The following is a 25,080-nucleotide window of genomic DNA, read 5'->3' as shown; positions in this document are numbered from 1 at the left end:
AAGTCATTTGTTTATAAGGCTGTTTTTTCTCTATTTCCACTGCTTCAGAGTGGGTAGTTCCAGGCTGAAAAGCACGCCAGAGGAATGGGTGGGCCCAATCTTTTCTGTAAAACCCCTGGAACAAGACTGTTATGGAGAAATAAGATTGCTACAGCCAAAGATCATCTCCAAAGCCTTCCCACTCTGTCGTTATTTCCATCTCACACGAAATATTCTTATTTGTGTAAATTTTCTCCTTCAGTAGATTGTGAAGCATTCCGGAGCGGGAACAATCCTCTTTCTTTCTCCCACTAAGGAACACAGTCACCCATACAGAATAGGCACTGACAGGTGTTTGTTTTGAACTGAATTGAATCCTCATCCAACTCCTGGGGTCTGACCATATACGTATGCATCTCATAGTGGACACATAAATATCCATGAAAGTATACGTTTGTGTAAAAAACATTTCAATCACACAAAAGAATATGTTACATAAGAAAGAAAGAACAATAAAACAAGCACCCTGGACTCACATCCCAGTTGATGAAACAGGAAGTTGCCAATACCTTTAAGGTTCTCTTTTGAACAATAACAGGCTTCTGAAACTTAAATCAGAATGCGTTTATTCAATCATTGATGGATTGGATCATCCGTTCATTTGTCAAATGTGTCAGAATCGATGATGACCAGGTGGTTATTTCTACTGTTGGAGTGAACTGGGTCAAAAGTGACATGAGCTCTCTCTAGAGGCGTACAGATTGCCTTTGCTGCTAGCAGTCCTGACCCCGCGGGTTCCTCTCGAGCCCGCGTGGTTTCGGCGTGCGGACACTTTGGGCCGAAACTACGCGTCCCGGCAGTCCGCGGGGCGAGTGGGCGGAGCCGGGCCGGGGGCGGGGGCCGGGCGAGAGGGGGCATTGTGTCGGCAGCGCCGAGCTGCATTTGTCTGCTCGAGGTGCTGGCGGAGCGAGCGTGGTGTTCGGCGGCCGCGAGCTGGAAGTGTCATCGGTGGCCGCGGCCCCGGGAGGAGACCGAGTCGGAGGAACCTCGCGCCCGCTGTCCACGACCACCTGCAGGGAGCGGCGTGCCAGCGGAGCAACATGCAGATAGGCGCCCGGCGCCCTGACGACCCCTCCAGTGGAAAAGAGTCCGGGGCGGCGCTGGGTCGGCGGGGAGCATGAAGGAGGCCGGGGGGCGGCTCAGCTCGGAGCGCTGCTAGGAGCGCTGCGCGCTGCACAGTCGCCAGGGCGCAGCGGAGGGCGTGGAGCCGGGCAGGTCGCGCCAGCGAGCGGGAGCCGGTCGCCGGGAGCTGTTCTGATTTCGGACGCGGACGCTAGGGGCCCGGAGCAGCCCCGGACCCCGGCGTGCAGCCAACATGGGCAACGCGGGGAGTATGGATTCGCAGCAGACCGATTTCAGGGCGCACAACGTGCCTTTGAAGCTGCCGATGCCCGAGCCAGGTGAACTGGAGGAACGATTTGCCATCGTGCTGGTGAGTGCGCGGCGGCGGCGGTCGTGCGCGGGGCTCCCGGCCGGGCGGCGCAGCTGACCCTCACCCCCTCCCCTTCTCCCCGCGCGGGGAACAAGCCTCCTGCCCCAAGGGGATGGCGCCCACCTTCCCCATTGTGGCCTCCCCCGCCTCACTCCTCTCCGTCCCCCTTCCAGACCCCGCGCTCAGCCCTCTTAGGGTCCCGGGATGGGGCTGGGGGCTCGGTGCGGACTGCCTGGCTATCTCCGAACCCATTGTCTGGCGGGAGAGGCACCTCGCGGCGAGTGTGCCCGGGAGGTGCGGCGTGGGCGTGAAGGAAAGGTGGCGCGGGCCGGGGAGGAGGGGGTAGCGAGTGGTAAAGCTTATTGTTAAAAAAAACAAAAACAAAACCGCAAATCCCGCGTCCCTGCGGACCATCCCGGCCTGCGGGGTCCGGGGCCGATGGGTGCATGTGGCCGGCCTGGGCTACGCGCCGGGCTTTGCGCGAAGGGGAACTTGGAGGCGGAGGGGCGCTCCCCTGAAAGGGAAGAAGGGAGCCCTCGGCAGTGCGGCGCCCTGGTCCTTAAGCGAGGAGAGGGCATCTGAACCCCAGGCGCGAGAGAAGCGTCGCCTCAGCGCGTTCCTTTTGGTCTTAAATCTAAAACCACAAAAATGTGCTGTTTTGCGGGGACGTGTTGCGAGCTGTTCTGACTCCAGGGATGACCCCTCCCCTCCCATACCAGCCAAGTCCTGGGCTCCCTTCCGAAACCCGCTTCTCCTAGTTTACAGCTTTTCAAATCCAAGACAGAATACTCCCTTCTTTCTTCCTTTTCGGCTGGGACTAAGTTTTGGGGCCCCTCCCTGCCATTGCTGGTCAGTGCTGTGAGCTCAAGAGGGTGTGGTGGCCTCCCCTTCGCCCCAGCCAGAGTCTACTGCAGTTGGTTCCCAGACTGATTTGTAGTATCCCAGTCTCTTTTAAGGGATGTGGGAAGGGAACCAGGCAAGATCGGACGCGTTACTATTCCTTACACTTACTTGTACATTTCCCTCTTCCTAGTTAGTTACCTCTAAACTCTGCAAGACTGGGAAGCAAGAGGAACTTGTGCTCCAGGCAGCCACATTTTGCGTTTGCCTGCGGGTTTTTGGCTTGTAGCTCACAGCCTTGGGAAAGGACCCGAATCTGAACACTGAATGGGACATTTATTTGGTCCCTTTTCAAGCCCGGTGTCATATCGGGAATAATGTTCTGGATGGCGCGTTAGCTTTGTGCTCTTTGGGAGAACAGAGGCCACGAGCTTTTTCACACCACCCGGAAACTGGTGTGGCAGTCGGGAGATAGATGAGGCTGCCTGTCTTTGAATCTTCTGTGATCTCCCACAGCTGCTCCCACCTTGTGCAAGATGGGACCCTCTGAAATGAAACAGCATAGTCTTAATTACTTTTCAAGGCAGCCTGGGTGCATACTTGACTTGCCTTTCCAGAGACAAACCTTTTTTTATTCAAAATCCTCTTCCTACCAGACACATGGTTCTTACTCCCAGCTCTGAGTTGTCTGTCTTTCCATCCATCCTGTGGTCTGTGGTGCTGTGTGTGTGTGGAGGGACTTGCAGTGGCAGGGCCAGTGACACAGGAAAACCAGATAACAATAATGCAATTAAATTCTGCTCAACTGGGATAGCATGTTTTGCATGAGCTCTCAGGTACTCTGCTGATTAATAACACATGGTATGAATTAATCCTTAGAAAAACAATGTTCCGTCATTAACATGGTTGATTTGTGTTACTATTAAGTCTAGCAGTCACAAATTTAGTACGTAGACATTTATGATTCTACAATATAAGCTCCTTGGGGTAATGGCTGGTTGTTGTGGCTACTTTACTCTGCTCACACACAATTACTGGATGCGGCTCCTTTTGTAATTGTTTGCAATAGTGTAAGCCTATCAAAACAAAACAAAACAAACAAAACAAAAAAACCAAACCAAAAAACACTAGGCTGACCTTTTTTGAATAGAGACAAAGCTTTTGTTTTGGGAAAATCTCAGCTTGGGGGCCCATTGATGTGGTGTTTAATGTAACTCCTTAGTCAGCTCCAGCTGCTCTGTGAAAATCTACAAGTGGAATTAAAGGGAATGTGTATGGGTGGAGAGAAATTCAAAGTTATGATTTCTCTTCTGGTCAGTTTCTCAAGTTGTATATGCAGTGCTCTCAACTTTGCTTTTCTTCATGAATTGCTTAAGAAATCAGCTCAAACCATTTAATTCTGGAGATCAAGCTTAAAGGACAAATTTTAGATTGGCAAGTTTTTAAGTTTATATGTGGAGAAATTCTCTACTCTGAGGCACTGAGAATCATTTTGGCATTATTGAGCCTAGGTGGTCCCCCCCCCCCCCATATGATAAAGATCATATGTGTTTTTGGGGAAAACCAGATAGTAATACAGTACAGAAAATTATACAAGCACCTCATTGTAAGTATGGCTTACATCAATAATTAACGAGCCATTTCAGGCATAGAAAACAATTCCTCCCCATCCCCAAGCTCTAGAATATTTAATGCATTGGGGAAGAGTAAATAAAAATAAAAGTGACAGAAGTCCATCTATTTCTGGAAAACTTAAGAGAGAACAAACCTACTCAATGGCTGTTCCCCCACCCTCCTCAGTCTCTATGAGTTAAATTGTGTAAAAAAAAAAAAAATTAGTGGGTGTGAGTGGAAAGGTGAGAGGAGAGAGTAAAAGACTGCTGAATTAAGATCAGTGGAGGGGTAAACTTTAAAATATAATAGTATTTTTATAGGAAAAAATGAGATTTTTAAATAAATTCGTGTTAACTGAACTTTCTTTAATTAATGACTAGTAAAACATGGATCCAATTCTTAGGAGTTTAATCCTCCTAAGGAGAGTCTCCCCCCTCCCTGGGTGCTGTTTCTGTTACATTCTTTGATGGAAGTATTTCATAAATTGTAAATTTAATTATCTGCTTCAACTTTTGTTTCTTTAGGGTGTATATATTTTATGTATTTTACAGGTAACATTGACCTGTATTTTTTGGGTCTCGCATAACTAGAGGCCTGATGCACGAAATTTGTGCAAGGGACTCAGCCCTCGCAGCCCTGGCTTAGTCTGGAAGGTCATCCTGATGGTTGTCTGGAATGTCGTCTGGACGGTCGTTCGGCTATTCAGTCTAGTTAGCATATTAGCTCTTTATTATATAGGATATCTATGTGGCTCTCCATTATTAAACGCTGTCTGATTGTTGGGAACACCACACACACACACACACACACACACACACACACACACACACACTCACACTAATACTCCCATGTCCTTTATTTTCAGAGATGACACTATGAAAGTGATTTTGGGTGTGGTGAACAACTGATTATCTTTGTTCAAGAGTACCTCTTTCTACTTTAGATACTCCTATTACTCATGAATTTATGGCTTGCAGTCGCTGTTTGTCCCCCAGTGCCCTTGTCAAAGAGCTGTCCTCAGGATTCTTTGAGTTTCAGAGGAAAGGATAATTTTAAGCCTTGCATCCCAGCTGCTGTATCTCTGGGATATCAGATATCAACCTGTTCAGCCAACAGATTACAAAAGACAGATTAGGAAGTGATGGTTTAGGGCAGTGTTCTCCTATGTTAGATACTGGGAACTGCTTTGGTATGTGATTAATTTGAGTCAGTTTCCATTTTTTTTTTTTTGCTTGCCCTGAGGTTGAATGTGGTTATTTTTCTTTAGGAAGAAGCAGGAACATTTTCTGAGTACCTACTATGAGTACTCCCTGTGCTTACATGTTCTCATGTAATCTTCACAATAACTCCAGCTATCTGCAACATTTTAGTCAAGGAAATAAAGATTACCGAAATTGCCTGAGGTCATAGAATAGCCAATCTAGGATTTTAACCCAGATTTGAATCTCTGCACCACTCCCCCTAATTATATTATACTTTCGTAAGCCTAGAACTGGGAAGGAAAAAAGGGCGGGGGGGCCTAGCAGTAAAGCTGTAAAAAACCCCAAGAAACCCCAAAAACCCAACTAAAGCAGGTAAATGCAAGTTTCAAACTATAAAATTGGCAGACATTTCATAGATTAAAGTGGGGGCATTTGATGCTTCTCTTCAGGTGTCAGACATTTTGGCATCTTCACTGCGCTGTTCTGTTCTTAGCGCATGGAGTTAAATGTTCATTTAATCTAAAAGTGTGCTCTTCGATTTTTCCTAAGCAGGCAGACTTAAACTACTTGGTGGAGAAGTTTAGGGTTTCCATGTCAGGGGTAAGAAGCAGGGGAAAGAGAAGTCTGTCAGTGCAGTGCCTGCACTCCAAATGTAATTACTTGTGAAAGGGACAAGGAAGGTCAAGTCTTTCCAATTAAGTTGATTTCCCACTGCAAGGTGTTGTTCCCTTTCAACCACTTCCAAGGAGAGCGCTTGCCACGAAGTCTGCTGAGCAGATGGATGGGTAGCAGTGAAGTGAGGCCATCATCAGATGCATGCTGATTTGTTTTCTCACATCCTTTTTCCTGTTGGGAAAGAAGGGGGGTGAAGTGTTGTCACTTTGTGCCATTGCAATCTCATCCTAGGCAGTAATCCCCTGAGCTGTTTTATTTTCAAAAGCAGGAATTTATGCTTAGGACTGTGCTTATCGTCATTATCTCAGTCACAATACCAGTATATACACTGAGTGGCCAGATTATTATGATCTCTGAACGCATAATAATTTGGCCACTCAGTGTATATCCTATATAATAAAAGGCTAATATGAAAATTGTCCCCTTGATCAGGAGTTCAACCAGCCGGCAGGCTGGCCAACCGCCCATGTCCCCTCCCCCTGACCAGGCTGGCCGGACCCTACCCATGCACAAATTGATGCACCGGGCCTCTAATATATCCTATCTAATAAAAGAGTAATATGCAAATTAACCATCACATGGCTACACCCACAAGCCATGCCCACCAGCCAATCAGGAGCGAGTATGCAAATTAACCCAACCAAGATGGCTGTGGCCACAGAGAGAGTAGGAGGCTTGGGTTTCCCCGGCAATGCACACCCTGCACACCCTGGCTGCCCCAAGCCTCCACCCAAGGCTACAAAGTTTCAATTATAGAAGATAAATAAATCCCAGATACCAGGGCCTCCGCTTGGGTCGCCAGGGGGTGTGGCCAGCCTGCAAACCACCATAGGCCCCTCACCCAGGCTGCCCCATGCCCCAAGGGAACCCCCACCCTGATCCCGGACACCCTTCAGGGCAAACCAGCCGGCCCCCACCCATGCACCAGGCCTCTATCCTATCTAATAAATGAGTAATATGCAAATTGACCGTCACTCCAACACAATGTGGCTGCCCCTATGTGGTCAAAGATCCTGCCCCCATGTGGACATAAGATGGCCACCACAAGATGGCCAGCAGGGGAGGGCACTTGGGAGGGACCAGGTTGGCAAGGGAGGGCAATTGGGGGCAAATAGGCAAGCAGGGGAGCAGTTAGGCATCAATCAGGCTGGCAGGGGAGTGGAGAATCAGGCTGGCAGGCAGAATTGGTTAGGGACAATCAGGAAGGCAGGCAGGTGAGCAGTTGGGAGCCAGCAGTCCTGGATTGTGAGAGGGATGTCCGACTGCCCGTTTAGGCCCGATCCTACCGGAATCCTAGATTGGAGAGGGTGCAGGCTGGGCTGAGGGACACACCCCTGTGCACGAATTTCGTGCCCCGGGCCTCTAGTGTATATGTGTATATATATATATATATATATATATATATATATACACATACACACACATACACATACATACACACACACACACACACACACACACACACACACACATACAGGAGTGACCCAGGGCACGAAATTTGTGCACATTAAAAGGGGATTAATTAGAGGAAATAATTTAATATTGCTATTTGCTCTTTCTCTATAATAGAAGTGTCAGAGATGAAAGAAAATTAGTAAAATGTATATGAAAACCTTCCTCCTGTCAGAGTCTGGGGCTCACCACGGGACCCAGAGGCAAGTCCCCGCCACTCACATGCACCTCAAAATCGTGTGAGACCCAGACTGGGGCGGCCCCCCTGCATTGGGCTAGATCCAGACCCGGCCAGTCCCACCCTTGTTAAGCCCTGGGTAGGGGGCGTAGCCTCAGGTCTCCTTGCCCAGTGCCAGGATGGGAGGCGTGGCCTGAGGTCCCCCAGCCCAGACCGGGGCGGGGGGCGTGCCTTGAGGTCCTCCATCAAGCCCCGCCAGGTGGGGGACATGGCTTGAGATCCCCTGTCAAGCCCAGCCAGGCAGGGGGGGTGCAGCCTCAGGTCCCCTGGCCCGGTGCTGGGGTGGAGGGTGTGGCCTGTGGTCCCCCTGCCTGGCGCCGGGGCGGAGGGGGAGCAGCCTGAGGTCCCCTAGCCCAGCACCAGGATGGGAAGCGCACCTTGATTCCCCATCAAGCTCTGCTGGGTGGGGCGTGGCCTGAAGTCCCCTGTCAAGCCCCATGGGGGGGGCGGGGGGGGGGAGAGGGGGAGGGGAGAGAGGAGGGCATAGCCTCAGGTCCCTGCTGATTGCTCATTAAGGCTCCTTATGGGAACTTAGCCTCAGCTGTGGGTGCAGCCATCTTTGTGATGGAGTGATGGTCAATTAGCATATTCCCTCTTTTTTAGATAGGATATACACACATTGAGTGGCCAGGTTATTATGCATTCGGAGATCATAATAATCTGGCCACTCAGTGTATATACTAGTGGCCTGGCGCACGAAATTTGTGCACATTAAAAGGGGATTAATTAGAGGAAATATTTTAATATTGCTATTTGCCCTTTCTCTATAATAGAAGTGTCAGAGATGAAAGAAAATTAGTAAAATGTATATGAAAATCTTCCTCCTGTCAGAGTCGGGGGTGTGCTGTGGGACCCAGAGTCAAGTCCCCGCCCACCTGCGGTGCCTCAAAATCGCACGAGACCCAGACCCAGCTTGCCCCACCCCCATTGGGTGAGATCCAGACCTGGCTGGCCCCACCCCTGTCAAACCCCGCCCAGCAGCAGCGGGGGGGGGGGGGGGGCGGGACACACACTCTCAGGTCCCCTGTCAAGCCCCCGACGGGCGGAGGGCGCAGCCTCAGGTCCCTGCTGATTGCTCCTTAAGGCTCGTTAAGGGAACTCAGCCTCCGCTGTGGGTGCAGCCATCTTGTGTTATGGAAACCCTGCCTTCGCTGTGGGCGCCACCATCTTTGTGATTGTCAATTTGCATATTCCCTCTTTATTAGATAGGATAGGTATCTAGATAGAAGTTGATCAAAGGCTATACTCTGAATGTAAATGTTTGCCTCTAGTGAGAGACTGGCAGCAAAGTAAACTGGTGAAACCTGGGGAGAAAAGGTATGCATGCCCTTAAATCCTTAAGTGATGAGAATTGCTTTTCATGGCCTCTCATTTACAAACAGAATTGACCTGGGATGCCAAAGACTTAGTTTCTAGAATTATATTAGCTGCACCAGCTTGAGCAAGTTAAACTCTTTCCTCTGGTCCTTGATTTTTCCTCCTCGGTATAAATTTGATACAACTGTTAGGATAGTCATGAGATTTTTAAAAACCATAGCACTTGAAAGTGCAAAATTTCCAGGATGTAAAATGTGGTCCATTAGCTGACTTCACTTGTTGAAGAACTTTTGTGTAGAAAAGTGTGTAGCTGTATTCTGTGTGGTCTACAGAGTAGAATTTCCAGGGTCAGTGACTGAATGTCTCATAGTCTAAGGAAAGTATCCTAACATTTAGACTTGTCAAAAAATGAATAGTTAGCCTGGCCAATATGGTTCAGTGGTTGAGCATTGACCTATGAACCAGGAGGTCACGGTTCAATTCCTGGTTATGGCACATGCCCAGGTTGTGCGCTCGATCTCCAGTGGGGGCATGTAGGAGGCAGTTGATCAGTGATTCTCATCATTGATGTTTCTATTTCTCCCTCTCCCTTCTTCTCTGAAATCAATAAAAATATATTTAAAAAATATTGAATAGTGAGCTCTCCATTAGAGCTGCTCATACAGAAACTGTATGAAAAATGCTGATGATGGGAAGGTCTTTTCAAACCCAAGACATAGCTAGCATTGGCTTGAGCAGTGCCTCCTTGAGATGAGTCTGCCACCTGCAGAGTCTAGACATAGAATGACAGCACCTGAGAGTGGGGAAGGGTCCTGTAGGTTCCTCCTGGGCTCAAAGAAGAAGATAAGTATAGGCTCTTGTTTGTTCTGGAAATCTCTTTGACTTGACAGAAATGGTGGCCTGAAGGGCTTGGTCTCAATGAAACATGCTTTTCATTTTCATACTTTGGGCTTGGGGAATAAGGACAAGGTGAAGTGGGCTCTCTGACCCTTATCTATACTAATAATCTATACTAATAAAAGGGTAATATGCTAATTAGACCAGATAGACCAGACGTCTTCCGGATGTCATTCCGGACGTCCTTCCTGACAAAGCTGGGGCATGGGCGGCGCCACCTGGGGTCCCAGGTGCCTGCGGCAGCCAGAAGGAGGGAAGCCTAGGTCCCGGTTGCCTGCGGCCAGCCAGCGGGAGGGAAGCCCAGATCCTGGTTGCCTGTGGCTGGCTGAAGGAGGGAAGCCTGGGTCCTGGGTTGGGGGCCGAGGCAGAGGCAGTTAGGGGCGATCAGACAGGCAGGCGAGCAGTTAGGGGTGAGCAGGCAGGCAGGCAAGTTGTTTGGGGAGATCAGGCAGGCAGGCAGAGGCGGTTAGGAGCAATCAGGCAGGCAGGTCAGTGGTTTGGGGAGATCAGGCAGACAGGCAGAGGCAGTTAGGAGCGATCAAGCAGGCAGGCAGAGTGGTTAGGGGCAATAAGGCAGGCAGGTAAGCAGTTAGGAGCCAGTGGTCCCAGATTGTGAGAGGGATGTCCAACTACCGGTTTAGGCTCAATCCCGCAGGGACTGGGATCGGGCCTAAACTGGCAGTCGGATACCCCCCGAAGGGTCCTGTATTGTGAGAGGGTGCAGGCCACACTGAGGAATGCCCCCCCTCCATGCACGAATTTTGTGCACTGGGCCTCTGGTTTTAAATAAGTAATAGATATTGTAAAAGTGGCTAATGAAAGAAGCACTGATTCCGGATGATTGTCTCTCCTTTGCAAGAGGGTGCAGGTACCTGAAATCCTCTCAGAAACAGTTTATAAAAAAACAAACTGAAATTGCTTAGGAAGGCAGCTGGGTTGCAAGCTGTGTAGCTGCTTTGGCAGGTGCCCCCTTATAGAGTGGCTCTTCCATTCTTCCCCCATCACCAGGAGTATGTCCCCAGGCTTGTGGGTCATGGTGTCTGTAGAGAGACTTCATGCACCTTCTTAGCTCTCACCTGCTTGAACATTGGCTACATAGATAACTTGCCTCTTGTCTTTCTTTGATGATGGTGTCTGTTCATACTGCAGGGGATCCTCTCCCCTCTCCAGAACCTTCTATTTCAGCATAACACCGAGGACTATGCAGTTTCTGACAGATGTGATGTAATATGGAAGCAATGTCTAGGGAAGAGCTGGTAGGCTGGAGGGCTGCCGCGTGGACTGTGATTCAACTAAGGCCCACAGATGTGGGCCAAGATAGCTGGGAATTCCTTATTTGGGAAATACCAAGTTCCCACTTAAAGGTATAATGGTATTCGATGTAGATAGAAGTGTACTTTCTTTTTACAACCTTAAAAAAACAACCGTGACTATTGGCATCAGAGCTCACAGGTAGGCACCTTATCACCAACTTTTTATAAACATACCAAAGGTGTTCCCCTCATCACATCAGTGTTCTTAGGTGTGAGGCGGACTTTAGTGACTCTATTTCACATGTAATAGTCCACCTTCTTCTTTGCTGAGGAAGCTTTGTTGCATGTGGAAGCCCTGTATCCATTGTCACAGAAGCTGAAAGATTTGAGGTGTTTAGTCCCTGCTGTCTTCAGGGGTAATCTCCCTGCCTGACTTCTTTGTGGTAGAAGGTGCCCATGACCTGCTTTAAGTAAAAACTTGTTGGCTTTGGGAAAGGTGTCAAATTCTTCACATTTTTCGGCCCTGTGACTGCTGCCTGCAGGTAACAGACTTTATCTATCTCAGGTCCTGCCTTGAGTTGACAATTTGCTCAGGAAACTGACTTATTCCTTGTCTCCCCCCATACCCCCCTTGGGAGTTTGGCTGAACACTTTTTTTATTTAAGGTCGGATGATGAAGGGATTGAAAGCTAAAACAGTGGTTCTCAAACATGACTGCATATTGACATCACCCGGGAGCCTCAAAAAACATGGATGCCTGGGTCCCACTCCCAGAGATTCTGATAAATTTGCCCACAGGGGTTTTACTAGTACAAGCTCCTTCGGAGATTTGAACATGCAGCCTTGGTTGAGAGCCACTGTGCTAGAGGAGTGAGTCGTCCCCTTTTTCTGCTTCCTCTGAACACCAAACAAAAGTTAAAACCACAGTGATGAGTGTAGTAGGAAAGGAATTGTTTAAGAGGTACCAGAAAATTTGGAGAAATTGGGCAGAGTGGAGAAAAGTTAAACAGAACTCCCAGAGCTGTTTAATACAACCAAAACGACCAAGGTGAGAAACAGAACTGGATCAAAGCCTGTTGAATGTCAGAGAGACTTACTGAACCATTTAAGAAATGACCATCACATAATCATACTGGAAATTTTCAGAGCAAGTTCTCTATATTACAACTAAAGAGTGAACAGTGACTCTGAGGTGTACTTCTGGACTACAACACTCAATAAATCAATTGCATTTTTGCTTAGGCCTCTATTCTCCAGCCTAATTGTTTGTTGGTTCAATTCAGGCCTTTTGCTTTGATCTCTGGCTTTTCTACTTACAAAGACTTGATGAGCTTGGCTTCCTGGAGTGAAATTCAAATAGACTTGTGAAATGTAAACAACATTCGTTTATTAAGAATTCTATAATCAAGGCAAATTGGCATGCTTATATAAGCAATTAGCTCAGAGAATAGAACGAGAAATAGGATGCTAAGTCAAGTATGAGCCGATTGTTCTCAATGCAAGAGTCTAGCTATTCCTTTAATAGCTGTAACATAAGCAAATGCACATTCCTCTTATTCATAATCTTTAGCATTTGTGATTTAGGTTTGAGGACAGCATATGTGGTTTTCTGAACTGAGAGGGTAGAAGCAATTACTGTTTCATTTTCATCTAGAAATATAAATAAGTCTTTCAGGGAAATGTAGGTAGTTGGTTAATGACCAAACAAAACTTCCTAGTAATTGGGAATAGGACCAGAGAAGGTATGGATTTAAATGGGAATATTAAAAAAGTATAATGGAGTTTTATTTTTGTGGAGAAGGTAAATATGATGACCGTTTTACAATGGCAGGAAGATGGAAGATAATCTCACCTGCCTTCAGTGAAAAAATGTTATTGTTATTACTCTTTGTGTAAAGGAAGCACTGGCATCACTGATAGACGTTGGATAGACCTGGTTAGATTTGCACTCGGGCAGCATTCAGTTTGCACAGGGAGTTCAATGCTGCCCAATGTCTCGCTTGGAAAAGCTGGGAACCTTAATGCAAAGGCTGTGAGTCAGATGAATAGCTTTATAGGTTAGTTTCAGTTCTGGCCCTTCCCGTCCCCAATTAAGTTCAGCCTTATGGTTTTTCCAAGGAAGCTTTTCCTTTTTTAGTGATAATGGGGTATTTTGTCTAACCAGGATTCTTTATCCCCAAGGACTTCTGCCTGGTGAACCTAGCAAGCCAGTTCAGTCCAAATGACGTGGGACCAGGACACTACACATCTGGAACGGGTGATTCCCCAGGCCTTATTACAAAATCATTATTTTATTGGCATCTAATCAGGCCATCCAGATGTGAACCTGGAGAGACCGTTTAGAACTGTGGCCTCCCGGGGTTGTGGGACTATTCAGCTTGCCCGTGTTCAGCCTCTCTAATGTCCTTTCACAGGAAAAGTCTCCAGCCTCAGGGTCTGCCTTTTGGAAAGCATTTGTTTGGTTTAGAAATCTCCATCTCATCTGTGAATTTACAGATCCCAGCCCTCAGTTAACAGAGTGATGCTTTAACCTTAGACATCTATATTTTTGTTATTTTACCACTAATTACCAGAAATTCCAAGGTTGGTAGTTTTTTCTATTGATAATGGAGAAATTTAAGACATTTTGGTTCTCTAGAAATGAGTATTTTTATTGGAGAATAATATACAAAGAGAAATGAACCCACAACATTAAGTGTACAGCTTGGTGGAATTTCACAAACACACTGTTGTAACCAGCCCCTCCATGAGGATTCAGAATCTGTTTTTCTTCCAACATGGTTTCACTTGGCTCCTAGGCTGCGTCCCCAGCCACAGTCACTCACCTGAACTTACTCTCCAACTAGACGTACGGCAAAGAGTAGACCACAGGATTGTGCCTTGTGGCCTGATTCTAAATGACTCTAACCATGACATTTCCACCACTTCCTTTGAGAGATTTCCTCCTTTCAAATAGGCCTGACCATTAGGAGACACTGACATTGTAGCATCTTTCTGTTGCTTTTAGTTATATCATCTGCAACACTAATGGAATTTCTTTTGCATGTGCATGGTATTCCTGTTTTTCATAATACGGAGAAGAGGACATTTTGATTTATGTTCCTAGAGTAAAGCATGAATGGGGAGGATTTTCCACAGTGAAAATGAGCATTTGCAGTTTGGGCTTCAATACTTGGAATTATGCACTTGCAGATACAAATTTTATTTATTTACTTTCAAGTCTAAATTCTGGCCTTTAGTTACCCCCACACCCCCCCCTCAATCTTTCTTGATGCTTCTTTTGAAATATTTAAAGGTATAAGGTTGTGAATTTCATCTTCAGGTTCAATTTTCCCATCAGAGCCCTGTTATGTTATTCCAGATATCGATCCCATTTGGTCATGTTTGCTGTTAATGATTTACCTTCCATACTCTCCTCGGTGACTTCTGTGCCCCTCCCCGCCTTCTCATCGAAGCTTCCCACTGTCTGGCCAGACCCATCTCTTCCTCTGTGTCCTTCCTTGACCCAGACTTGAAGTTTGCTTTCTCCCTGTCCACAGAAGACGCCTGCACTTTGCCTCCATGTCTTTTATCAAGTGATTCTTCTGCTTACTGAAAATGTATTCAGTATATATCCTTCAAGGCTCTTCTAAAATCTCACCTTTTCCAATTATCCTTAGAGTCAGACCCACATCAGTTTGGGGGAGGTGGGAAAAACAACTCTCCTCTCTTTGATCTGTTTATAGTAGGAATAGTATGAATTATTTCTCTTACTCATGAGGCCCTTGATTAACTATCACCTTGTGTGAGGCATGACTGTAAAATAAGGGGATGCTTTTATGTGTAGCTCTGGAATCACTCATTACACTCTGAGCCATCTGTTTATGTCCATGTTTTATTTGGTAGCTCACATTGTGGGCTCCTGGAAGGCAAGGATTATATCTTACAGGTCCTGGCACTTTTCCTTATCCAGCACGGTGCTCGGTCCGGGGAAGGGTCTTAGCAGAAAATTGCTGACTTGGTTAGAGAATGGTGCCCACTGACACAGGGCCAGGAATTGAGGAGCTCTCTGAGAACCTATTGAACTGACCACACTGGGCTGACTGTTAATTGCACATAATTGGCCTTTATGTTGAAATGAAACTTTGTCACAGATTCTTACTCATCTTGGTTTTCCCCACACCACCTGACTCTAGTAGATGTCCAAGAATACTAAAGGTTCAGAGGTAAAAAGTTGGAGTCATGTTTCATTTGACCCCTTACAGGAAATTGGTGAATTAGGAGGTGTTAGGGCAGTTGAAATGGCCAAAGAAAATAAGTAGTTTTTCCCTGTCACTAAGCCAGATTGGTGTGTCATAATATGCGGTCATTGGTGAGTCCAGTGGCACAGTAGCACAGGGCTTTCTTGATGGAAAATGTCTTTCATGGCACTTTCTTTTACATTTGGACTGAGGCAGGCTTAAATGAGCAACATTTCTTGTTTTGGCATTTTAGTGCTTTGCTATTTGCAAAGTGCTTTCAAATGATCTTCTCTGAGTCTAAGAGTTCTTAATAAATGAGGCAAATAGGGCATGAGGGTATGTGGCTTGAAGTTATATAGGAAGGCGGTGAAGTTTGTGATCCAATCCTAGGTCTTTTGAACTAAAACTCCAGGGGCATTTCGCTGTAAAGCAAGGTGATGTTTATGTGCTCACTCATATTCTGTTCTGTCCGTCATAAGCATTATCTCTGCTGCTCCCGGCAGCCCTTGGAGGGAGCTATTATTACCTTCCTTTTCCTAAGGAGACCATGGGGCTCTGTGTGATAAAGTGCCGCTACCAATGATGGAGGCAGGATTTGAATCCAGGACTGTCTGATGAGAGAACCCGTTTCTTTCTACTGTACTACACTGTGTATGTTTTCTGAGTTAGCTATACACTGAGTGGCCAGATTATTATGACCACCCGACGTTTGTAGGCAACTTAGCCGTACACTGCATCGTACGGGATATGGAAGCCGAAGGCCTGTTCGAACACCTTTGCTGTCTGCAGTTACCAAGATAAAACGTCTCCAATTCACATAGGAACACAAGGATTGGACAGTTGAGCATTGGAAAATAGTCATGTGGTCTGATGAATCACGTTTCCAGTTGCATCATGCAGATGGCAGAGTGAGAATTTGGAGGAAACAGCATGAAAGCATGCACCCCACATGCATGAGTACAACCCTTCAAGCTGGTGGGGGCAGTGTTATGGTTTGGGGCATGTCTTCCTGGCATGATTTGGGCCCTTTAATTCGTGTGGAACAACGTCTGAATAGCACATCATACCTAAGTATCGTTGCTGATCAAGTTCATCCTATCATGTTGATGGCGTATCCCAATGGAGATGGCTTCTTCCATCAAGACTATGTGCATGCCACGGTGCTCGTATTGTGCAGGAGTGGTTTCAAGAACACGAGGGAGACTTTACCTTGCTTAGGTGGCCCCCACAATCACCAGATCTCAATTCAATTGAGCATTTGTGGGACGAAGTTAAAAGAGCCATCAAGCAGCTGGTTCCACAACCATCAAATCTCACAGAACTGGACAGTGCTATTCATCAGGCGTGGTGTCAGATTCCTCGCATCACCTTTCAACATCTTGTGGAGCCAATGCCAAGAAGAATCGCCGCAGTATTGAAGGCAAAAGGTGGCCCAAGGCAGTACTGATGGGGTGGTCATAATAATCTGGCCACTCAGTGTAATATCTCATTACATGTATGCCTCTTGTTCTCATTCTTCATATACTCTCTGGACTACATTAATTCACACACTAGCTATACTGTGAATGAGTCCAGCATCAACATAGTTGTAGATATACTGAGTTCCAAGGGCTCAGAACGAAGGTGCTGTTTCTATGTTTTAAGTGTTCAGAAAAAGTCTCCTTAGAATAGGAAGTAGAGAGATGCCAGGGTGTCCCAACCACTGCTGGACCATCCTCTTTATTCTACATTGTGCAGTTTTACTCATTTGTCACTGCTTTAATCAGCCAGCCCAGAAATATTTACTGAGCACTTACTATGTGCCAGGCAGTGTTGTAGGCACTGGAGGATGCGGTGCTGCATGAGGTGGACCAACTGTCTGCTCCTGAGCATTTTCTGGGAGAGGGCAGTGGGGGAGCCAGACATGAACGGGGTGCACAGATACTATAGTACATAAGCGGACCTGTTCTGATGCTGCAAAGAGCTATGAGAACAAATGAGGCCAATGTGAGGTGGTGCCCTCTTGGTTAGATCTGAATGATGGCGAGCAGGCAGCCAGGGCATGGAGATCAGGTAAGTGCCCTCAAGCAGAATGAGTATCCATTTGTTTCTGCCCCTGCTGGCTCGGAATGGGGTTCCACTGAGCCTGGAGCAAATGAAGGGAACAGTGTTGGCTTCAGACCTCATCTGTGGGGAAACCTCACGGTGGAGGCGAGGAGTCTTTCCTCTGTCATGACAGAGCCATTTCCTCTAAGTGGTTTTGTACAGTCACAGTTCTGGCACCTGTTACATTCAAGTGATTTCTAACAAGTGATGGCTGCTCTGGACCCAGGGGGCATACAGAATGGAGTATTTGGTTAGTGTGAACAGTGCCCTTGTAAGTAAAGGCACTCTGTAGGTGGTACTTGGGATGGTCCATTTTATGTGCTTGAAGCCATAGGTTGACCTGGGAAGACATTTCTTTTCTTCTTTTTTTTTCTTTTTACTGTAACTTGCTACTCGTTGCACAAATTTTTTCCTTCTTTTTAAAAAATTTTATTAAGAGATTTTTATTCTGAAGTTAAAAATGGAAGTAGCATGTAGTTGGAATTCCTTAAGTTGCCCATAAAGGTACAGCAAGCACAGTTCTGGATCTGTGCTCCTTGACCTAGAAAGTAATTCTCATGCAGGTTCAAGTTTGAGAAACTCTGAGCTTGGCTGAAGGAGAAGACACGACAGAAAAGTCTGAGTGCAGCTCTGTGGGCATTCGGACCATTCTGCCTTTACTAGTAACTGTCACATCGCCGGCCCTGGCTGGAAAATAGGTGGAGAATTCTGACATCTTGCTTGCCTATAGACTTACTCCATTCAGTATTTTACATTATGCCTTAAATCCAGGAGTGGACTTGTTTCTTGTGGAAATTTTAAGGTAGCCTTCAAGTTAAATGTGGGTTTGATGCATGTACAGAAATAATGGCAATATAGCCACTTGTTATCATTTCTTTAATCACTTCAGCAAACATGGAAGGTAGTTTAGGGTACCTGAAAAGTATGCATCACCTCTGTTTTGTATATGAGAAACTTGAGCTGTTAAGGGACTTGCCTGAGGGCACAGCATTTCTAGTAGGAGGAGTTGGAGTTAAAAAATCAACTTTGTTGACTCTGAAGCTGTGCTCCTAACATACTCTTTTGAATCATCTACGAAATATAAGCATGATAAGTATTAATATAATGGTTCAAAGTAAATTGAAAGCTCTGTGAGGGTAAACTCAATATCTTTTCAGCTTGTATTAATTTTGTTAATATATCCAGAACCACAGCAACAATATATCCTTCAAAAAAAAATTTAAAGATAAAATAATAACTGGATGAATAAGCCACTGTTGAAATGGTAAAGGCCAAATAAGCTTGTGATCAAATTGGCTTTTTTCTAGTAACAGTTGTCCTCTGAGAGCTTTCTGAAGGCTCTCTTTCAGACAACTGTCTCTGAACCTTTGTTTTTTTAAATGTTCCTAGTAGAATGGCTGTGTTGTTACAGCTTCAAGGCTGTGCAATAAACCTTTTGATCAGCCCGCAGTGATAACACACAGACTTGAACTTTCTTGTGAGGGGAACAACTGTTAGTATCTCATATTAGTAGGCTTTATGTTGGGGGTTGCTTATTTTTAGTAAAGAAATTCCACGTAATCCCATTCATTCATTCAACAAATGTTTTGTTTGGGTGTTCGTTCCAAGCCAGGCGCTGTGGAGATGCTGGGACACAAAGGTCAAAGTATCATCTCTCCAGGAGTTAACTGCCTCATGGAAGAGATAGGCATGAAAATGAAAATGATGAGATTTTAAAAGGCATTTATCATATGTATGTGCTATGTGCATTTTGTACTGTGGAAGGGCATATGAAGGTTCGAGTGCTGTAACATTTTAGGTTAACCTGATACATCTAGACACGTCAGTGAATTCGACTGAAAGTTGTAATTCATAAAGTACGGATGGAGTGAGTTCTGCCCTGCCTGAATGCTTCAAGCAGGGGTCCTCAAACTTTTTAAACAGGGGGCCAGTTCACTGTCCCTCAGACTGTTGGAGGGCCAGACTATAGTTTAAAAAAAAAACTATGAACAAATTCCTATGCGCACTGTGGGCCCGCGACGAGTCGGCTGCTAAGCAGGACAGGCAGCGGCACCCGGCGGGCCGGACAAATGTCCTCCGCGGGCCGCATGTGGCCCGCGGGCCGTAGTTTGAGGACCCCTGGTTAGACATTCAGGTGTGTGTGTGTAAGTGTGCCCGTGCAGACCACTTGGGAGCATCTGGTAAAAAGGACTGATTTTCAGGGACAGCCTTTCGAGTGCAGAGCTTTCTCCTCCAAAGAGTGACAGACGGAGGCATACTCCTGGGTTGTGCGCATCAGAAACCAAGTGAATGTCTGCTGCGCTCACCTTGCTAGAAGCGGGCAGTCTTCTCTACAGAGCTCATTGCGGGAAGTGATGGCATTGGACCCCTGGGACCCAGAATGAGCGTTTAGCTGAACTATGAACCCAAAGGGTGTAGTTGAAAAAACTGCTTGTTTATGAGCTTAGGCTTTGGACTTAGACGTGCGTTTGAATCAGGATTTTTCTGCTAACTGGTTGAGTGACCTTTCTAAGCCTGGTAGCCATGCCTGTCATATGAGTTCAAGAGCTGCGGGTTGTTGGGAATATTAAATGCTGTTGCTAGGTACACTCAGCCAGTGACACTCGGGTAAGCACTTCACAAAAGGTGGTGGTTGTGGTTGTTTCGCACCCTTTTATTTGTCGTTGTTAAAGCACAGTCTTTAGGGGTGAGGGGACTCTGATGGGACTTCAGTTAAATCATCATCAGCCTGAATGTGAAGAGCTGACCTGAATTGACGGTGGCTTAGGCTTGCTACTCTCACCTTAAGATTGCACTTACTGACTTCTTTCACACACGAATGTTTCCAAAGCTCTGGTCCATTGTACGTGGCCGCTACTTGGAGAGTTTATCTTGACCCCTGTACATTTTGTGCTGTCTAGAAAAAAGGCCTGCTGTCTCAGGGCATCAGACTGTTCTGTTTCAGAACCCAATGGAAGTGTTAGCTTTTTCATAATCGGAGCAGATAACCACACATGCACAGCAGTGCAAGTGTGACCCCTACACAGCTAGTTCACATGAGAAAATACATTCGGGTCCTGACCATCTGGGCCTTGAAGAAACTGCTGTTGCAGTTTTGTTTGGCTCCAGCTCCATTCTGGAATGGATGGAGTCATTTGGATTTTATTCTGAATTCCAATAGTGGCAAAAAAAAGGGGGGGGGGGGGCGGGATTTGTATAACTTATGTGTAGATGGCCTTCTGTTTGATTTAATTGAAATCCACCCTGGCTGGCATGCTCAGTGATTAGAGCGTTGGCCTGTGCCCTTGAGGGTCTCAGGTTTGATTCCCGGTCAAGGGCACTGTACTTGGGTTGCAGGTCCAATCCCTGCCCCCAATCTGGATGTGTGGGAGGTAACCAATCGATGTGTCTCTGTCACATAGATGTTTCTCTCTCTTCCCTGACCCCCTCCCTTCTACTCTTTCCAAACATCAATGGAAAAAATATCCTCAGTTCTTGGGTGAGGATTAAAGAAACGAAAAAATTTCATCCTTGTTGCAAATCAAGAATACAATGCCATCTGACTTGATCTAGGTAACAAAGTAATAAGTCATTACAGGTTTCATCCCCCCAGTAACTCCTTGCTGCATCTCCCCCCGCCCCCCCCCCCCCGCCACAAGGTTCTTTATTAATGTACTAGAGGCCTGATGCATGAAATTCATGCAAGAGTAGGCCTTCCTTCCCCCGGCTGCCGGCACCGGCTTCCCTCCCGGCTTCATCCGGTCTAATTAGCATATTATACTTCTTTATTTTAGATTTGGGTTACATCCTACACATCAATCTTGCTGAATCAGACAGAGCTATGCTGATGAAACAGGCCAGTCCCAAATTAAATCAGTACACTACCACCATCCAGAAATGAGAGCCTCAAATTTTCTGAAGATGCTTTTTACACACACTTCTTTCTTACTTCCCAGTGAGGAAAATTGCTCTTTTTCTCTCAGATGATAAATGTCACTGTTGCCCTAAATTGTATAGTGGCATTCTACTTTTTAAAGTTACTGAGCTAAAGGAATATTTGATAGAACTTTAGACTAGTATGAAATAAGATTTTGTGTTCTCAGACCCTTTTGAGGGTTCTAAAATCTCATGGGCTGAAGCTATGGGCATGTTTTTCTTTGTGCCCCATTTTCATATCAAATAGCCTTAATTTTTGGATTTTAGTAATGAAGGTCTGAACCCAATCTGTCAGGCTGCTAGTGGCGTTTATTATAGCCTTTAGTCAGCTTAGAATGGCATGAAAGGAAGTAATAAGCCAACTCTAAGAAGGTCCAGATGAAAAGGATTATAACGTGGTACAAAAATATTAGCAGGCCTGGCCCAGCCGTGTGACTCATTCCTTTTGGAGTATCCATTTTGACAGCTTTTTTGAATCACACATCAATCACAGTGTTGGTATTTTTTTTTTTTTTTTGCGGGGGGGGGGGGGGGGCAATGCTCATGATGGTCACTGCTAAAAGTGAACAAAGAGGAGAATTAGAAATGAAACCTAAGAATGTCACAAACGTTTATTTATTTTTTTTCTTGAGCAGAAACAAAATTAGGAGTTTGAATGTCTGTTTCATTGCCCCCAAGAAAACCACCGCTTTAACAATGAAAGTGCGGCCCTTGTGGGTCATCGCAGTTTTTGCCTATAGGAGCTAGTCTTCTTCTTACGTTTCCATTCAAGGGTTTTCCTCCCAAACTCTCTCCCCTACCCTAGGAATAATTCTTTAGGGCTTAAGGTTTATTTCATGATGTGCCGGTGGCTAAGCTTGCTTTTGGGATCACTCCACCCTGTTCTGCGTGTAGTCCTTCTGGGAAGAAACTCCCATGCACTTCAAAGGAGCAGCAGAGACACAGGGTGTATCTAGAAATAAAAATGTGACCCTTTGTCTCTCCTTTTCATCTCTCTTACCGGCATCCTTCTGTGCAAACAGAGCCTCGTAATCGTTGCAGCCTGTCATGCTGGTAAATGACTTGCACCACTGCTCCAAGCATGTGCCGTAACGTCACGCAGAAATCTCCTTCCATACCATTTACTGCCATCAAGTGCACGTGTACTGTGCACAGCATGTGCTTCAATATGAGAAATAGTCCTTTGGGTATGCTCTTAAGGAGATAGTGTCAACATTACAGAATAGTCTGTTAAAATACCCACCTACCTACCCAAAGAGAGAGCGTCACAGGCACGTCCAAGCTTCTCTGTCCTCGTGTTCTCCCTTCTCCCTTCACAAGTAAAACCACCCTGCCTGCCATCCTATGCACATTTGGCACAATTTACAGTTGCTTGCTTTTATAGAGCCAGCCTCATAACCCACATGTACTTCTGGCGCGATGCATTGGTTTTGAGAAATATTTCATGTTGACACATGTAGCTTCAGGTCATTTAGCTTTTACATCATAGTCATGAATGAATGTACCGTCAGTTATTTACAGTTGGTCCTCCTCATTCCTGGAGTCTGGATTTGCACATTTGCCTAATGCAGTGGTCGGCAAACTGCGGCTCGCGAGCCACATGCGGCTCGTGAGCCACGGTTTGCCGCTCTGTTGACTAATGAGTTTGCCGACCACTGGGATAGGGGCTTAATCACAAGGAACAACAACAGCCTGTAATTATTGGAATTGAGAGTCTAGGTCAGTGGTCGGCAAACTCATTAGTCAACAGAGCCGCAGTTTGCCGACCACTGGCCTAGTGGATACAATGCATTTGTTAACCCGAAAAGGAATACCTCCAGTGTCTTTGTGGTCAGTCTTTGGTGGGTCACAGAGTGGTGACAAATTGCAGTCACCTGCTGAGCAGTTTCCCCGCTGAGGTGGAGCCACGCAGTGCTCCGCCCCCCTCTTTCAGCTCTCTCACTGTAAACAAGTGTCCTTTTCGCATTCTGTTCAGTGCCAAGCCTTTCACATTTCTGTGCTTTTCGTTGGTGATTTTGTTCCATGTAACGGCCTCCAGCTGTAGTGCGGAAGTGCTGTGTAGTGTTCCTGAGCACCAGAAGACTGGAGCGTGCCTTCTGGAGGAAAGACATGTTAGATAGCTTTGTTCGGGCCTGAGTTAGAGAGCTCTCAGCTGTGAGTTCAATGTCAGTGAATGAGCAATATGTATCAAATAAGGTATTTTTAAACAGAAACACACATAACACAGTTTTATGTGTTGAGGTGACCAGAGGCTTGCAGAAACCTATCTCTGTATTTCCCCCGAGGAGTGATTGTTCTGTGCTTGCTAATGCAGTGTGACTTTCTAGGACATGAGCCCTGTGAATAATGGGAATCAACTCTTGTACCCTATTGATGGGCATTTAAGGTTAGTTGCAATTTGTTATTACAAGTAATCCTTATATAATAAAGAGCTAATATGCTAATTAGACCGAACAGCAGAATGACCTTCCAGATGAAGCCAGGGCTGCGAGGACCGAGCTCCTTGCACGAATTTCGTGAACCGGGCCTCTGGTGTTACAATATATCTCTGGTGTATGTCACCTGATGCACAGGTGTAAGTTTCTTAAGGTTATATACGTAGAAATTCAAAGACAGGGTCCCAGGTTTGCCCATTTTCAACTTGTGTGATTATCATGGCAATGCTCTCTAAAGTGGTTATTCCCCTGGTGTAGTAGATATTAGTAGGATTTGCCACCCTCTCTCTTTGTCTGCTCAGATTGGGTCTGTGTATCAGAGAATTAACAAATATTTTTTAGTACCTACCTAGTGCTAGAGATTATGAGTAATAGCAGAGAGCTGTCATCCAGGAGTTGACTATACTGTATATTTCCAGTGGTAAGATTTAGAAGCACAAAACAAATTTAAAAAACCTACTTGCCATCTATTTAAATTTTATCTCTGAGTGAGATGAGTATAAATTGAGATTGTTTGGAGAATGCTTAGTGTCATATTAGCAGCTAACATTCATTGCCTTTTTCTTGTGCTCGGCTAGACATCTTTTATTGCAGTTAATCTTAGTAATAAACCAAGAGGGTAAATACCATTATTCATCCCATTTTACTTAAGAGGAAACAGGTGCAAAGAGATTGAGCAACTTGTCTAAAGTCACATAATTAATAAATGACAACAGTCAGGGTTTCAACTTCGGCTCCCTGATGCTTGCTCTCCCAGTTTATTTTTATTTTTTCCTTCCCCTCCTCCCCCCCCCCCCCCCCCGCCATCATTTATCCTCCCTGTACCCTCTTCCACCTCCACTGATCTCCCATTGTTAACCATTGTGCTCTATCTGCCTCAGCTTGCCACTTAATTTCTTCCATGTAGCCATGACCTAAAGGTAGTTTGTCTTAATGTAATATACAGACACAATTCGGGGGAGTTGGGGCCTAAAATTTACTATATTTGTGAGGTCTGCAGACTTCACAAAGTAGCACCATTCTCAAAAAATCATTCCTTTTCTTGGGTTTATGTTTCTGATTTGCATTTTAACTCTGAGGGCTGGAATGACTTAAACCAGGGGCTTTTATCCCATCTGTACCAGCCACATCCCTAAGATCTCCTGTATTTTAACTTCACCATCTATAAATGGGAATAAATAAATAAAGATGTTCTTGCTATCTCAGAGCATTGATGTGGGATAAGTCCTGCAAAGAGCTTTGGTAGAGGGAATTTCTTTTATATATAATAATTACGGAAAGAGGAATTACACTCAATTTCAAAGTCTTGTTACTGTAACATCATCAAATATAACAATTTACACTCAATGCAAATGCTAAATGTCTTTAAAAGTATTTTTTTCCAACTAATTCAGATATGTTCCAATTTTAGAAGATTAATTAGAAAATGCAGTTTAGAAACAGAAAATATGCACATTTCTAATTCC

General features: G+C 45.6%; 1 protein-coding gene across 7 annotated transcripts in view; it reads left to right on the top strand.

Moving 5' to 3' along the window:
- The first annotated feature begins 923 nt into the window (after nt 1–923).
- Nucleotides 924–25,080, top strand: part of FMNL2 (formin like 2) — a 323,525-nt gene continuing 299,368 nt past the window's right edge. For all 7 annotated transcript variants that reach the window (XM_080670222.1, XM_080670219.1, XM_080670221.1 and 4 more), the window contains exon 1: nt 924–1,471. In XM_080670222.1, the coding sequence (XP_080526348.1) occupies nt 1,355–1,471 (117 nt within the window). In that variant the 5' untranslated portion in view covers nt 924–1,354. The remainder of the gene's footprint in view (nt 1,472–25,080) is intronic.

This window comes from Plecotus auritus (assembly GCF_963455305.1).
Source record: "Plecotus auritus genome assembly, chromosome: 5".
NCBI lineage: Eukaryota > Metazoa > Chordata > Mammalia > Chiroptera > Vespertilionidae > Plecotus > Plecotus auritus.
Note: the sequence above shows the minus strand (reverse complement) of the source record. Positions and strands in the feature narration are given on the sequence as shown.